Consider the following 15,592-nt stretch of genomic DNA (forward strand, 5'->3'; position numbering starts at 1 on the left):
TCAGTAGTTTTGCTTCTACCACATTAGCATATGTTTAGAGTCATGCACTATATAGTCTTTCAAATTTTCTTTTTTCACTTAGCAATATGCATTTATGTTCCCACCATGAATATTCTATCAGCAATGACTGTTTCAGTTGTTTCAAATACTTGTCCAAATTGGGTGTTTTTAGTGATTTGGATTTCAGCCATTCTAACATGTTTATAATGTTGTCCCTTAGAAATTTTACTTTGTAATTTCCTAATGACACATGACATTTGACAACTTTCATATACTTACATGTTACACATATAGAGTAGCAAAATGTCCATATCTTTTCCTATTTGGAATTTCATTTCTGTTTCCTTAATGTTTATTTTTTTAATTTTGTGTATATTTGGCTACGTCTCCTTTCTCATATATTTTGGAAAGTTTTATCCTAGTGTCTGTCTTGTCTTTTCATTTTCTTAGTGTCTGTTACAGAGAAGAAGGTTTTATTTTTAATGAATTCACTTTACCGTGTTTTTTAGCTTTTTGGCCCTTTGGAAATAGCGTCTAAAAAATTCATCACCAAACCCAAGGTCACCTAGCTTTCCCACTTACAAGTTGGACCAAAATTTAAACTATTGATAAAGTCTTGTATGTCTAAGAATATAAGACAGTCACATAGAATAACTTGTGAGACAATATCTTTGTGGAACATTTTTGGGAAAATAAATTTATAAAAGTATAAAATACTCATATTTGCTTACTTTGACACAATTTCATCATTAATATTTTTCTTACGAGAAATACCTTGCATTCGCCCAAGAATTTAAATTCAAAGATGTTGACTGAAGTTCTCCTAATCATAGCAACAATGAATGGCCTACTTATATGTCCCTCAAGAATAGATTTGTTCAATTAGTTATTGCACTAACTATAAGTCTAGGAAGTAATAACAAATATAAGGTGGATAGAAATGTGCCCTTACAGAAATATCCCACATTGATTTTAATATGTAACTCTATTCATTTGTTAAGGCTTCTACAACAAATTTTCACAATATGGATTTATTGTCTCATAATACTGGAGTCTGGTAGTCTAAAATCAAAATGTTAACAAAGTTGATTCCATCTAAGGGCTGTAGGGCAAAAATCTGTTCTGGGTTTGTGTCTTGAACTTGCAGATGGCTGAGTTTTCCCCAGGCTTCATCACATTGCCTTTCCTCTTTGCATATCTCTGCATCTCCTTTTCCTCTTTCAGGAAGGATACCAATTACATTGAATTAGAGTCCGCTCTAATAACATTTTAACTTAATTGTTTCAAAAGATCTTATTTTCAAATAATGTCACACTTTGATGTAAATGTATTAATTATGAGAAAACTGAATTGAACCCTTAAAAATGACAAAAGCAAGTGGCAAAAATATATATGGTTATCATTATCCATGTATAGTTAAAATGCATATGTTTTATAGCACATCTAGCTTTCTAAAAGCCTGAAATTAGCTTTTAAATTATGCACACCACCTTGTTAATTGTAGTTACTTTGGTGGAGGTGCTACAATTTTTAGAAACCTTTTAAAAGAGAGAACTGTGGTTTATATGAAATTTAGAAAAGTTTTACAACTCAAATATATGCACTACTTTCTTTGTAGATAAAATATTGAAATAAGCCTAATAATAGAAAGCATAACTCTAATAACTTTCTAATAGTTGAAAGCATAACTCTATAGTAGCCCTATAGAGTAACTGAAAGCTAATGGAACAGAAAAAAATCCCCGAAATTTAAATCATTGATGACAGTAGGTTTTTCTTCTCACATATAAGTTATGATTTGAATTGTAGTATCATGCTTTGCATTTTTTCACAAATAAAATACATATTTTCCAGTACTAATAAAAAGTGGATATGATCTTGTATTAGAAATCACCACCTCCATAGTGGAAGTAAAAAGAAATTGAAAGATTTTGAGGCAATGTTGGCCTCCACAGAAACTCTGCCAATAACTGAGGTAGGTTATGTAATAAAAATTAGTTATATTCTTTTTAATTACTGTGGTGGAGTGTGTCTAGATATCTCTCCAAAGCCTCATATATCTACTATTTTATTTCGCAAATAAAATACATATTTTCCAGTACTAATATCCAGTAACTAGAATGTAGTTGAATTTGGAGTTAGGGCCTTTGGAGAGGTAATTATGGCAAAATGAGTTTATATGAGCGAGGTCTTTATTCAATGAGTATCCTTATGAAAAGAGATTAAGTACAGACTGAAGGATACCACATGAAATATTAGTAAGAAATGCAGATGGAGAAGCCATAGAAGAAACCAAACTTGGTAGTCATTTTGACCTTGGGCTTCCATTCTCCAGAACTGTGAGATCATATGTTTCTCTTACTGAAGCCACCCAGTCTATGTTATTTTTTTATTTCATACTAAATTATTATGTAGTGGGTTTAAGCATACAAATGGCCCAAGGATACAAGCTTCTTCAGTCTTTCAGTTCCACCTTCTCAACATTGTGTTTCCTGCCGAAGAGAACAGGGTTGAGGATGAGTACATAAGATGGGGATAGGTGCTTTTTGTCTAGCCCATAAACTATATAGAAGATACTTGTCTTAGTTAATTTTCATGTTGCTAAGACAAAATACCTGACACCCAAAGTTAAAAGAAAACAAGCTTGGCTGGGGATATAGCTCAGCAGTCCAGTGACTACCTGACAAATGCAAGGTTCTAAGTTCAATTACTGGTACAAAACAAAAAGCAGGACAATTTTATTTTGGTTCACAGTTTGTAGAAATTTCAGTTCATAGTTGGCTGGCTCCAAGGCAGAGTGTCATGGCAGAGGAGCATTGCAGAGGCATAACAGTTCATGGCAGGCGGAAGGTAGGAACACAGCAAAACAGCAAAGTAGTAAAGAAGCTGCAGCAGCAGCCTGCCTCTTCCTTTTATTCCTTCCAGGCTGTCTACTGTTGGGGTTGTGCCACCCGTACCCAGCATGAGCCTTCCCATCATAGACACCCAGAACTATGCCAAATCAATCAGTGGACGTATTTAATAATTGCACACACTTAATCCCAGAATCACATACAGAATTCCAGAATCACTCAGCCCCAGCACCACACATATGTCCAGAAATATCTGAAAAACCCCACCTATGACCATATGAGGCTTTGGAGAGATATCTAGACACACTCCACCACAGTAATTAAAAAGAATATAACTAATTTTTATTACATAACCTACTTCAGTTATTGGCAGAGTTTCTGTGGAGGCCAACATTGCCTCGAAATCTTTCAATTTCTTTTTACTTCCACTATGGAGGTGGCGATTTCTAATACAAGATCATATCCACTTTTTAAAAAAGTCTACAAATCTTAGCGGGTAATAGCTGACATTTTAACTCAATAACATTTTTATTCACTGTATTTCAATGACCTATATAATCTCTTTAGGATGAGTATTTTCTCTTTCCTTTTGATGTATGGGAAATATCTCAACCTGGCAGCCTCTGCTAACCATGACATAACTGAAAATTACTGAAAACTTGTACAGATGTCTTTGGTATATTGCAAACCAATATTTCCCTTTGGAAGAGGTTTAAAGACAAGAAGCAGTTCAAGGATGGTTGTTTTCTTTTTTTGATTAGAGCTAGCATGTTCACAAAGAAACCACTATTTACCTCCTTGAAGGATTCCAGATTTTCTAAAAAAGTCAGGGTTACCTAGATAGTTACTTACTGTGATATATATCTTCTATTTCCATGTACAGGATTCATAAGGGAAGCTTTGTTTTTTTTATCATCTATGAAAGCTCATTCATCTGTATGGCTCAGTGGCTTGATTCAAATAATATATCTTGTTAATACTTTGATGCAAATATCAGGATAATTTCATAAGCCCTGCCACTGACTGCCAGATTATGTGGAAATCATATTTTTCTCATCAGTCCATTTTTAAAATACCTTGAGAATGCGTTGAGGATGTTTAAAGATTTCTAATAGTCACTATTTGGAGTGCACCTTTATATCAGAGGGTCTTTTGCTATCATGAAGGATCCAGGGTTAATAATGTGATTCTCAGAAACCTTCTGCAAGGAATAGGAATACTCTATTCAGAGAGAAAGCACATGATTCTGGGGTGTTACTGCAAGAACAGGGCATAGACTTCAGGGGAGGCTGAAGTGATGAGTTTGTGGAGCAAGTGTTTAGGTTTGTAGGTTTAGATAAGAGACACAGAGGGGCCAATCAAAAGAGGAAATATGTTGAGAGTACAAACAGCTGTGGGCACCTGAGGAGTCAGCTATGAAGGTAGCCAACGACAGGAAAATTTTAGGTAAGTAAAACTCATGCACAGTCTTCAAATTGCATTTTACTCACATTGTCACTTTCCTTGTTTAGGCATAATTCAATACTTTGCCCACAGACATTTCTTTTTGTTGAGAGACATTATGTAGTAGTGAGAAATGAAATAACTGGAAGAAGTCAGCATCAGGATAGGAGAAATGGTGGCAGTGTTAGCCTAAAGGAATTTAGGCTTGAGGTCAATTCATAGGCCTCTCATTTACTACTCATGTGATGTTGGAAAAGTTACCCTGTGCTATAAGCCTTAGATTTTTCTAAGAAGGTTTGAGAAGTGTCACAACCGACATGATTATCAATGGTCCCAGGGAAAAACATCGGTGGAATGACAAAAATATAGACAGGAGACAAAGCTGAGGTCAGATGGAGTCCTCTCTCTCTCTTGATGGGAAGAGAAGTACTGAACAGCAACAGTAGGGATGTTTACTTATACTTTTGACAAAGCTAGTGTCATGAAACACAGGGTTGCCTAGTGACTAATGTCTGGAATTGTCTCAGGCAGGATGTTTTTCTCACAACTGAAATAATTTCAGCTTCAGTTGCTCCCTATAGCTCCCTGTTTTCTGTTTTGCAGCATAAATGATAGGCGTTCAGTTGAAGTTGGAGTAGCTGTGTTTGGAGGACTCTGTAGATGTCCTCTTTATTCTTGAACTATTCTATTCTTAGTGAATTTATTAATTTAGGCTAAAGATTTTCAGTCAAAAGAATTTTGGTACCTGTATTCAGCATGTTATCACCATACAGTCCAATAATTCATAACAGTAGTGAGTTACCATACAGCTGGCAAGTGTCAGAGGTTGTTAGTGATTTGAACCTTTTTATAGCTAACATATTATTGTCATTATTTTCTGCATCTTGTGATTATACATTTCTGATGGATGTTTCAGACCAAGTTAAGGTGAGACCTGTATTAATCAATTTTTTGCTGTATATCAAGGTCAGTAAAATCTCCTCTACATTTACTTTAGAACCAAGTACAGCACTTCTTAGTTCTTCTGTCACTGTCAGCCATCTGGATGAATCACGGCATTGCTTGACCAAGTTGCTTTCTGTGAAAGCTTGAGAGATTTTTTTCTCTTCTGGTGACTCTCCCTAGGCACACAATACATCATTGAATCTCTTTCCTCTGTGGTCCCAATAATCTCCTTGATCATAAAATCAGTGACTCAACTTAGCTATAGCATGTTGCAGCAGAGGTTCTCTTATGTCCTGGGTCGCCATTGACTTTGCAGGGTTAGGACCAAAATATCGGCTGTCCTCTTAGCCCATTTATCTCTCTATAATTTTTTGGTCTTTAAACCTCAGTTGTCAGACATCCAGAAGAGAAGATTAACGACACTACATTGTAATGGAGGCAGTTAGCTTAATATCGCTATCTTACCTGAATATCAAATGCCTTAGAACATAAAATGGAACTGTTATTTTCTAAAAACCATTGATATCCTAATATTTAAATTCTTATAGAATGTTAACAAACAACAGTTACATATTTTTAAACAGAAATTTAGATATCAAAATTATACATAACACTGCAGAATGACAATCATAACATTTTGTGGCATACTTAAATTTTCATTTTGACATAACATAAACCTTTTAACCAATCATCTCTATCTAATGCATAAGAAGTTTTACCCAATTTGTTGTCCTTTAATGAGATGTATATTATATGAGTTTTTCATTAAAGGCAGAGGACTGAATTGGAAAGAAAATCTTATCACAATAGGCAATCTCTGCTTTACATTTTGGAAGTCTTGTACATCTGGAGTCATAAATACATTTAATACATTATGAAATTAACAATAATGAATTGTCATACACATGTGACAACTTTTGCTTATTAATTTAATTTTGTGCAAAGAGCATCTTTTTAAAGAAAACCTTGTTTTTTCTCGAAAACTTTACCTTTTGACCATGACCAAATTATTAGGCATGTATCCCAAGAGACTATCAAGATCATTGGAGGCTCTTTATTGATGAGCAAAGGTTTGCCACACCTCTATTAATCAAGTGGAGTCCTATCCAATAACCTCCCCTCACCCTAAGGGATTTTTAAAATTATCTTAAATTCTTTGATGAGCTGTGAGAAAGCCAATATTGAATATCCTTTTGACCAGCAGGTACCTCAGGTGAAAGCATGCTTTTAAGTACATAACCCAAATTATATTATGAACAAATGGTCCAAAAATACAAAAGAAAAACAAGGAAAAGAGAAAAATTGTTGAGCTCAAAAGAACAAGGGAACAGCTGTTCACACAATGACAAATAAGACAAATAACAAGTACACAAAAGAAACAAATAAGTGTCTTTACAAAATCAATGTATTCAAATACATTTTTGACCAAATTGAATTATGGTAACTCTATTACAGAGTTAGAAATTTATAATTATAAATAGACTAGTCAGTTTTGTTGTTCGTCAATTGGTAGAGATCTCTTATCAGAAGAAATTGGAAGGAATAAAATCTTTTATCTATAATTAATATACACTTTTATACTTTATTCTGTTTTAAGAATGCTGATAAATTTCAACTCAGTTATCTTTATGTACTCTATCACCTACTCAGATCTTTGGTTCCCATTTTGCTTAACATCTCCTGGGCATTCTGAGTCAATTCCTTCAATAGGCCCCAAATTGGATCTAGCCTGATCAATGTCAACGTCTTCTCCAGATCTGGGTTCATCACACAGCTGGACAATATGTTCTAGCAAAACACAAACATATCCTCTATCCCAAATTAGCTTGTTTTTGTTTTACCTTACTGCATTGTCTTTTTGCTGCTTTACTTCCACTTTTTGTAAAATTAAAAAGTTAATAGTATACCTTGCCAAGTGAAGTGGAAGGGATAGACTGATACTTTTGGTTTTTTTTTTTTTTTTTTTTTTTTTTGGTTTTTCTCCCGTACTGGGAACCGAACTCACGACGTTGCGCTTGTCAGGCAGGTGCTTTGCCGCTGAGCTAAATCCCCAGCCCTGATACTTTTGTTTTTGTAATTGAATTTTGATCACAATTTGAGAAACTTCTATGCTATATTTTGGAAGAGGAAGCTATCACATAGCCTTTCTTGCCCTAAGATGACCCATCTGTGTAAACATAAACAAACTGAGTTAATTTGTCTGAAAAATAATGACAATCAATAATACCAGAGAAATTAGCCTAAAAGCTGGGTGGAGCCAATTAGTATTACATAAGGTCTGAAAATAATTTAGGGCTGATCTGAACAGTTTTGGACCCAATATGTCTCTGGTGGAGAAGGTGACCCAAAAATGAAAAAGTCCAAAATTAAAGCAAGACAGTTTCTATTAGCTGTATAATCTAAAATGAAGAAATCTTTTACTATAACTCTAAAAGATCAAAGTTATCATTGAAATATACATTTTTTGAGACAAAGCCAAAATTTTCATTTATGAGAATTATGTTAAGTAATCTTTTTAAATATTTCCATTAATGTAAGTCTAAGAAATATGATTTTTCAACTAAAAGCAAAACGTTTTTTATTTTGAGGGTGGAGACAATCTTTTAAATCAATCACCTTAAGGGAAAAATTTAAAGTCTTTTTCTTTTAACGTCAATTGGAATGGACAGAGAGAAAACTGTTCTATTCCCTATGAGGCTCTATTCCATGTGGAATGACTCTTTGTATCCCTCCAAGTGAGTAATCCAGAGTCATTGTTACTTTGGACCTGTAGCTATCACACCCAGAGGCCATCTGCACTTGTGCCTAAAAGCCCTTTAAAATGTATTTCCTTTAAATAATTAATTCCTATTTTTTAATCCAATAGGTCCTTTCTTATTCATAAATTTTTAAATTCTTGTCAAGGGAAAAATGACCAATTGAGTGATATGAGAGCCTAGGGTGATTTGAGCAGTGTTTTGTGTAACTGAATTATAACCTTGATTTTCCCTTTATTTGGGCTATTGGTTTTGGTTGCAGCTTTTGCTTTATCTCCTTTGGACTGGGCAAGCTGCTGGTAGCAGCTCAACTGTCCTGCCTTAATACTGGGTATGGGCTCCATCACCCAAGCCTCCCCCTTCCCAGGGAATGTGGTGGTCACAGCTTCTGCAGCCACAGCTACCAAAATTTCTTTTCTGGTTTTTTATTCCTCTGATCTAGGCTTCTGTCACTCTAACGGCCCTTAATGTAATGGATGTGGCAGGATGGCAGGAATGCCATGCAGTGGAGGAGTCCGGGAGGTTTTCCTAGGATCCAGCTCACTGGGAGGAAAGGAATGGGGATCTGTGCAGTCATTGTCTTGGCAGGTTGATCCCAGGCACTGGGCATGCCAGCCATCTCTCCCACTCTGACCACTGGATGTCCCATTTCTGGTTGGGTTTCAAGTACAGGTTCTGTTTGAGCAGAGTGCAAACACACACATGCCATACATGACAGCAAGAGCCAGGTCACACCACAGTCATGTCCTGCCTATTCAGCTCCAAGTGCCCAGGCCTGTGGTTGGCAGTTTGCACCAACAGCCATGGCTGGACCTGACCCACGGATGTTCAGGTGGCCAGAAAATTAGAGCTGAGTCCTCCTAGGATATGAGCCCAGGACCCTCCCTGCACCCAGTCTGCACTCCTCCCGCAGTGGCACCATGCCACTCCAAGCCAGCCATGCACAACTTAAAAGAAATTTCTTTTTGTCTTCCTTAGCTGATTGAGCAAAGCTAGAGTGATCAAGCTCTACTGGTGATATCTTTTTCCCGCTTGCTTTTCCACTGGGGACTTGATCCTAAAATAGTACTCTGAGCCAAATCTTTTATGGTTTCAAAACTCTTACTACACAAAATCCAATAAAGTAAATACAGGACTCAAGCATGTAAAACACACTTCTACTTACATATACATCTGAGATTTTTAAGACTCTATTTGCCCATTTTTAGCTACGAGTAATTCAGTGTACCTTTTTTTCTGTGACTTCTCTTCAACCTCATTTATCTCTCTGGCCGTAGGGAGCCTGTTTCTGGCCCTACTGAACCTTGATCCCCAAGTTTTTACACCTGGTGACTGCCATATCTGATGCATGCCTATGCTGAATCCTGGTTCTAAGCAATTCACTTTTCTCCCCTGTTGTGTGCAACGGAGAAGTTTTTCCAGTGCTTACTTATACATTTTCACTGGGTGTCCCTGTTGAGCACCAATTTGCTGTGATCCACACTCCTATTGATGGTTCTGGGAAAAAAGACAATGGGATGAGGAAAATACAGACAAGAGACAAAGCTGAGGTCAGGTGGAGTCCTCTCTCTCTTCATGGGAGGAGAAGAACTGAACAACAATAATAGGGGCATTTATTTATATTTTTACAAGGTTATTACCATAATACACAAGGTTGCCTAGTGACTAATGACTGGAATTATCTCAGGAAGGATGTTTTTCTCAGGACTGAAGTATTTCCAGCTTCAGCGGCTCCCTACAGAGAAGTCCTGTGTTGTGGGATTTATGGAATATATGTACTATAAGTAAAGTATCAGGCATAGTGTTTGACATATATTAGAACTTTAATGAATGGAAATTCTTTCAAACATGATACTACCCCCAGGCCTTATCACCCTCTGTTATGGAAATCTAAGCTTTTGCTTTCATTACTCAGAACATCTCAGAGGTTTTGTAACTTAATAGTCACAGAATACCAACTCAAGCAAAAATCCTGCTTCTTGTATTAAGCACAGTAAATATTCTGTCGTGTATAAATTGTTTGTGAAAGAGTCTCCAGCTGGATGCATGTCAAACATTTTAGAATTTAAGACAAAGACCAACTCCTTTTACTTTCCTACTTGCTACTCCACCCAAGCCAGTGTTTTCATGCATTTATCCTCCACTAAAATTCTAGCCCTTCCTTAAAGATGGCCACATTACACACAAAATGACTTAATTAAATTTCCTTTCAATAGACTAGGCTCTGGTTTTCCCTGGCTGGGGAAAAGAGCCAGCCGAGAAGCCTCTGGCACTACTTCAAAAAAATAAGTACCATTTATTTCTGAAGAATTCCTTGCAGTTGTTGTGTATAGAACATGTAGTTCATGCACACCACTCAACTGCATCACCACAAAAATACAAGATACCTTCCATGCCTGCTGCAGGTAGAGATTTCTCTCTGATTTAGGGTCCACCCAAAAGGAACTGCTCAGTGTTTTTGATAGCAGATTTTTATTTCACCCATTACTCTGGTCCCTGCTACCACTCAGTTGAAGTTAAAATTAACTAGAGAAAAATTGTAACTTCTCAGACCCCAAACTGCCTTGACTCAGGGCATTTAAACTCCACTTCTGTAATCTGGACTTTCACCTACTCACTCCTTCTTTCACTTGTTCTTTAATTCTTAAAGGACAACTCACTATCTTCTTGATATGACTGCTACCCTTAGACTCTATCTTTTTGGAGGGAAGAGGTGTATCTTGTTTATCCTAGTACCCCTGTTATTTCATAGCACCTTATAGTTGCAAATGTTCAAATAGTGTTCAATAAATCAAATAATCAGTGAGGTTTTATTTTATGATTTATTTTGTCTTACACTCTATAACAAACCAGGCAAATTTTTAATTTTACAGAAATTAAAATGGGTAGGAAAATGCAAGCATTAAGTGCCATTTACTTTTTCTATTTTGCTGTTGAGATCTTTTAACACTTTTGAAAAAAATTCCTATTGCAATACCATATTTCCCTTCTGCAGATCACAAAATAAAACAAAAAGTTTTTCTTAAATTATTTTTACAAAACATCCAACTTTTGTTGTTAGACAAGAAAAATGCTAACTTTGTAGCTAATATTCACAAACTAAAATACTGAACCGAACTCAATTTGCTTTTGAAAAGAAAGTCATTTGGAAAATATTTTCACCAAAAAAATTTTTTTCAGTCTTATATAACAGGAACACAAACAACACTGCACTGCCTTCAAGTCATACCATAGCCCACCACTAGTTAGAAACTTGTCTATTCTCTTCAAATAAATGCCGGAAAATTGGCCTCAGACCTCCAGAAATGTTGCTACACATGACATCAGGGCTGGTACTAGTCATGGCTGTAGCATCAATTGCTGTATCAATTACAGTATAGGCTTCCCCATATTTTTCAATCCATCCTTGCACCAGGCTGGAAATGAACTAAGGGTGGTACCATTTAGCTTGGCCAAAAACTCCAAGATATTTCCCTCACTGACCTCAGCATGGGCTCTTGTACCCCACTGAAACTCATAACATTTAGGATCACTGTTGGGCACCTGCTTGTACACCAGGTATTTTTTTTGTACCCAATCATTGGTGATGAGGATCCTGGGATCACCATAGATACAGTGCTCCTTTTGAGCATATACCTCCAATGCACTCAGCACTTCCCAGATCTTCTCTTCAGGAATGTAGCCACCCTCCATGAAGATCATCCCCAGGACAAATAACAGTAGGCCAGTCTTGGGGGGGGTCAGGTCATCACTCAGCATTCTACGGTAGGTGGGATCTAGCGTGTTATACGTTATATAGGTATGCTTGTTAGGACCCAGCTCTGCCACCACAATGCCAAAGATAAGCTCTGTGAACTCACAAGCTTTCTCAAAGATTATAGGAAAGTGGCCCTTGTACTCCTTGATGACAATATTCAGCATTTCTTCTTTTGCGATTAGCTCTTTGTTTTGGTACTTGAGGAGGAAAAGCCTCACTAATTCAGCCACCTTCTTATCTAGCACATCTTGGACTAAGGATTCAGTATCCTCATCTTGTTGGCCCCTAGACTCTTCATCTAACTTGCTCCAAGAAGCAGAGGAAGAGCAGCCACTTGGAGGACTCTGAGGAAGATTCTGGAGAACACTCATCATATTAACAGCAGGCACCTCCTCCTTCTCCTCTTCCTCCTCAGAACCTGTAATCACAGAAAGGGACGAAAGGGAGGAAGAGGAGGGAGAGGAAGTGGAGGGGAAGGAAAAGTGAAAAGATGATGAAGTAGAGGAGTTATCTTCCTCCTCCTCCTCAGAAAAGGAAATCTCTTCAGTTCCCATATCAGGTAGGTCCAGGTCATCTTCCTCAAGGGTGAGCCTGGAATCCTTTAGAGAGTGAGGCATGATAACTATTGCTGGAGGCAACAGGCAAGAGTGTGCAGGAATATAAGTGATGGATCCCACGGACCTGGACAAAAAGACAGTGAATGTTTCAGCTATATACTCAACCGTAATGTCTCTGACAAAAGTGGATTAACAGGTCAGTTTTAGGTGCTGTCACAGGACCTCACAGTACTCCTGTCTTTCTTGTGAGCCTGTCCCCTGTGAAAGTACAGGGAGACCTCCAGTTTGTACTTGTCAGAGTATGAGGCTTCAGTAGGATAGTTGGAGTGGGGGGAGGAGCAGGGCCCTTGGTACACACTCAGAGTGTGCCCCTCACCTTGCCTCCTCCTCCCTGAGCCTCCTCTGCTATGCTGGTCTTTGGACACACACCGCAGCTTAGGTCTTCACTTCCCAGTTCTTAGAGCCCTTGCAAGAGGAAGTGAGGGGCCTCACAAGCTACAGATCATAAGCATAGCCATAGAATTCCCAGGGGTGAAAGGTAGAGTGGGGTCAGATTCCTTGAGCTCTCCACAGTTCTGGGGAGGATAGTTCCCTCAGTGTTCACTTAGCTTTCTCATTTTTTCTTTGATAAATTCATTTCATTTTGTATGTTTGCTGTACATATTGAATACATTCTGTTGTGGGTAGTTGGTGCAGGAACATGACATATCTTATTTCTTTTTATGTCCTCTTACTCACCTCCTTCTTTCCCTCTCTTCATCTCTTAGTGCACTTTCCATTTTGCAAAGATCCATCTCCTTATTTCCTGCTGTCTATCTTTTATTTTGCTATTTGGTATATATATACTTTTTATAATATAAGAGAAACAATATAATTTTTATGCTTGTGTATGACATTTATTTCACTTAACATTCTGGGTTCAAGGTGTATTCATTTTCTCCCCAACCCTTAAGCTAAGCTGAACCAAAGCTCTCAGGAACTAACATCCCTTAGACCAAGGAGACTAAATACGGTTTCAACAAATCTGGCCACTTCAATCCAGGCCTTCCTAATATTGGCAGCACGGGTCTTTTAGTCTTAGCAATGACACCTAGCAAGAATTGGGAATCTAACTGTGCTCTCTCTACTGACTTTGCCCCTCTCACTTCAAGGCTTTCACCTCCCTACAAGTCTGAACTAGAAGGGAGAGGGTGGCATCTCAGCCTGACAGGACTGAAGGAATTCTAGACGCGGTTATATGAAGATCATGATAGGTATCTGTGGGACTCTGTCCTTGTCCTGAGGTGAAGATTACCCTCAGTCCTCGAAAAGCACCTATGAACTCCTAATGGGTTCTGTACTTATCTACTCTGTGAACTTAATATACTTCCCTCAAGCCAAAGCTCTCATCTTCCTGAGATGTTGCAGGACTCATGACAAGGGTAGGGCTAGCCTAGACCCTCGCTGTCCTGTTGTGGAAGGTCCCTTAGTCCTTCATAAAAGTCCTCACCATCCTGACAGAGTAGGCCTGGGGCTCCTCCCTATGTTGATCCAAGTCCACCATTTTAACACACAGCTTCACCTCCCTCAGACTCCAGTAACAGAAATCAGGAAACGCCCCAAGCATGGCCTCTGCCTATAGCTTTCTAGCTTCAACAGGGAGGAGGGGAGGCTGGTGCTCCTTATGGTGCATTCACTTCTACCTGGTGATCTTCTGCATGAATACTGGCCAGTCTTAGGACCCCTCCCTCTGCTGATGTGAAACCACACCCTTTGATCTCTCCAGATAGAAGAGATAGAAGTAGAAAATATCACATCCAGGAAATCTGCTTCACATCTTCCCACATATAACAGGGCCCAGTAAGCCTGGGCCTTGTTATAAGAAGTAGGAGATGAATCCAGTCCACCTGCTTAAATTCTCTCCTTGATGGATGGTCAGTGCTGGATCTTCCCTCTGCCAACCCCAGTCCATGCCCGGCACAGAAAGCCTCACCTCCTTCACAATCCAGTACAGGAACCAGAGAAAGTGCACAGGATACAACCCTTCCTGGATCTCCTGGGAACAACTGCTGAAGCAAACAGCGCCGGCAAAACCTGTTGGTGGTGGGAAGGGCTCTGTGTTCTCTACAGTTGGATTGATCAGTCCTAGGACACCCCTTTGCTGAAGCCACACCCCTGAGTCCCTGGATAGAAGTAAAAAAAAATATACATCTGGGAACCCTGCCTTAGTCTTCCCCAGGACTAGCAGTGTATGGAAGAGATGGGACACTATAAAACTATGGTGGGAAGTAAAATAGATCCTCCTTAAAGATCTCACCCCTTCTTTATTATTTTTTTGAGACAGGATCTCACTATGTGGTTCAGACTGTTCTTGTTCTCACTATGCAGCCAAGGCTAGCCTCGAACTCATGGAAATCCCACTGCTTCAGCCTCTCTGGTGCTCGGATGACACCTGTGCACCACCATTCCCATGCCCAGCTAGGTCCTCCCCTTAATGGTGCCACAGGTCTAGGATTCTTCCCTCTCCTGACTCAAGCCCAAACCCCTCACAGAAATCCTTACCTCTCACAATTTCCTCAAGGAAGTAGAGAAACTTCACCAGTCGCAACCTTTCTGAGACCTCTTGTGGACACCTGGAATTACCAACAGCGTTGGAACTCGTTACTGAGGGTAGGAGGGGCTCTGTGTCCTCTACAGTTTGATTGGTGAGTCCTAGGACTCCTCTCCCCTGCTGGTCTGAAGCCACACCCCTCGAGAGTACCCAGGGGATAAAAGGATAGACGTCAGGAAACCACATTTCCCAGAACCCTGCCTTACACTTTTCCAGGGTTGACAGGTCATGGAAGGTCTGTGGTGCTATAAAACTGGTGCAAGGTGAACCCAATACACCTACTTAGCTCCTCGCCTTGATGGTGGCCCAGGCCTAGGACTCCTCCCTCTCCTGACCCAAGTTCACATGCTGCACAGAAAACCTTACCTCCCTCACATTTTTGTCAAGGAACTACAGAAATTTCACAAACCACAATCTTTTACGGAACTTCTGTGATAAAGATGGCTCCTGCTTTGGGTGGTGGGAGGGGGTTGTAGGCCCCAATGAATTTGATTGGCCAATCCTAGGACCCCTCCCACTACTGGTCTGAAGCCACACCCCTAAGAGTCCCCGGATAGAGAGGATAGATGGTGGGGGCAGTCCTAGGCCCCAACCAATTTCATTGGCCAATCCTATGACTCCTCCCATTGCTGGTCTGAAGCCACACACCTAAGAGTCCCCGGATAGAAAGGACAGATGGCAGAGCGGTCCTAG

General features: G+C 39.1%; 1 protein-coding gene across 1 annotated transcript; it reads right to left on the bottom strand.

Annotated features, from left to right (window-relative positions):
• Positions 1-10,808: 10,808 nt before the first annotated feature.
• On the bottom strand, positions 10,809-14,920 carry LOC102019532 (melanoma-associated antigen 10-like). The gene is made up of 3 exons (XM_005410902.1): positions 14,851-14,920; positions 14,282-14,382; positions 10,809-12,433 (listed from the first exon to the last, which is right to left on the bottom strand). Exon 3 carries the CDS (start codon positions 12,367-12,369, stop codon positions 11,365-11,367), a length of 1,005 nt encoding a protein of 334 aa, XP_005410959.1. The 5' UTR covers positions 12,370-12,433; positions 14,282-14,382; positions 14,851-14,920; the 3' UTR covers positions 10,809-11,364.
• Between the last annotated feature and the right edge of the window lie 672 nt (positions 14,921-15,592).

The sequence above is a fragment of the Chinchilla lanigera genome, unplaced genomic scaffold, assembly GCF_000276665.1.
Source record: "Chinchilla lanigera isolate Chin_1 unplaced genomic scaffold, ChiLan1.0 scaffold00138, whole genome shotgun sequence".
In the NCBI taxonomy this organism is placed as follows: domain Eukaryota; kingdom Metazoa; phylum Chordata; class Mammalia; order Rodentia; family Chinchillidae; genus Chinchilla; species Chinchilla lanigera.

Bases quoted from the DNA above. Each gene is read 5' to 3' on its own strand.
- LOC102019532 (XM_005410902.1), bottom strand. From the start codon at position 12,369: ATGCCTCACTCTCTAAAGGATTCCAGGCTCACCCTTGAGGAAGATGAC.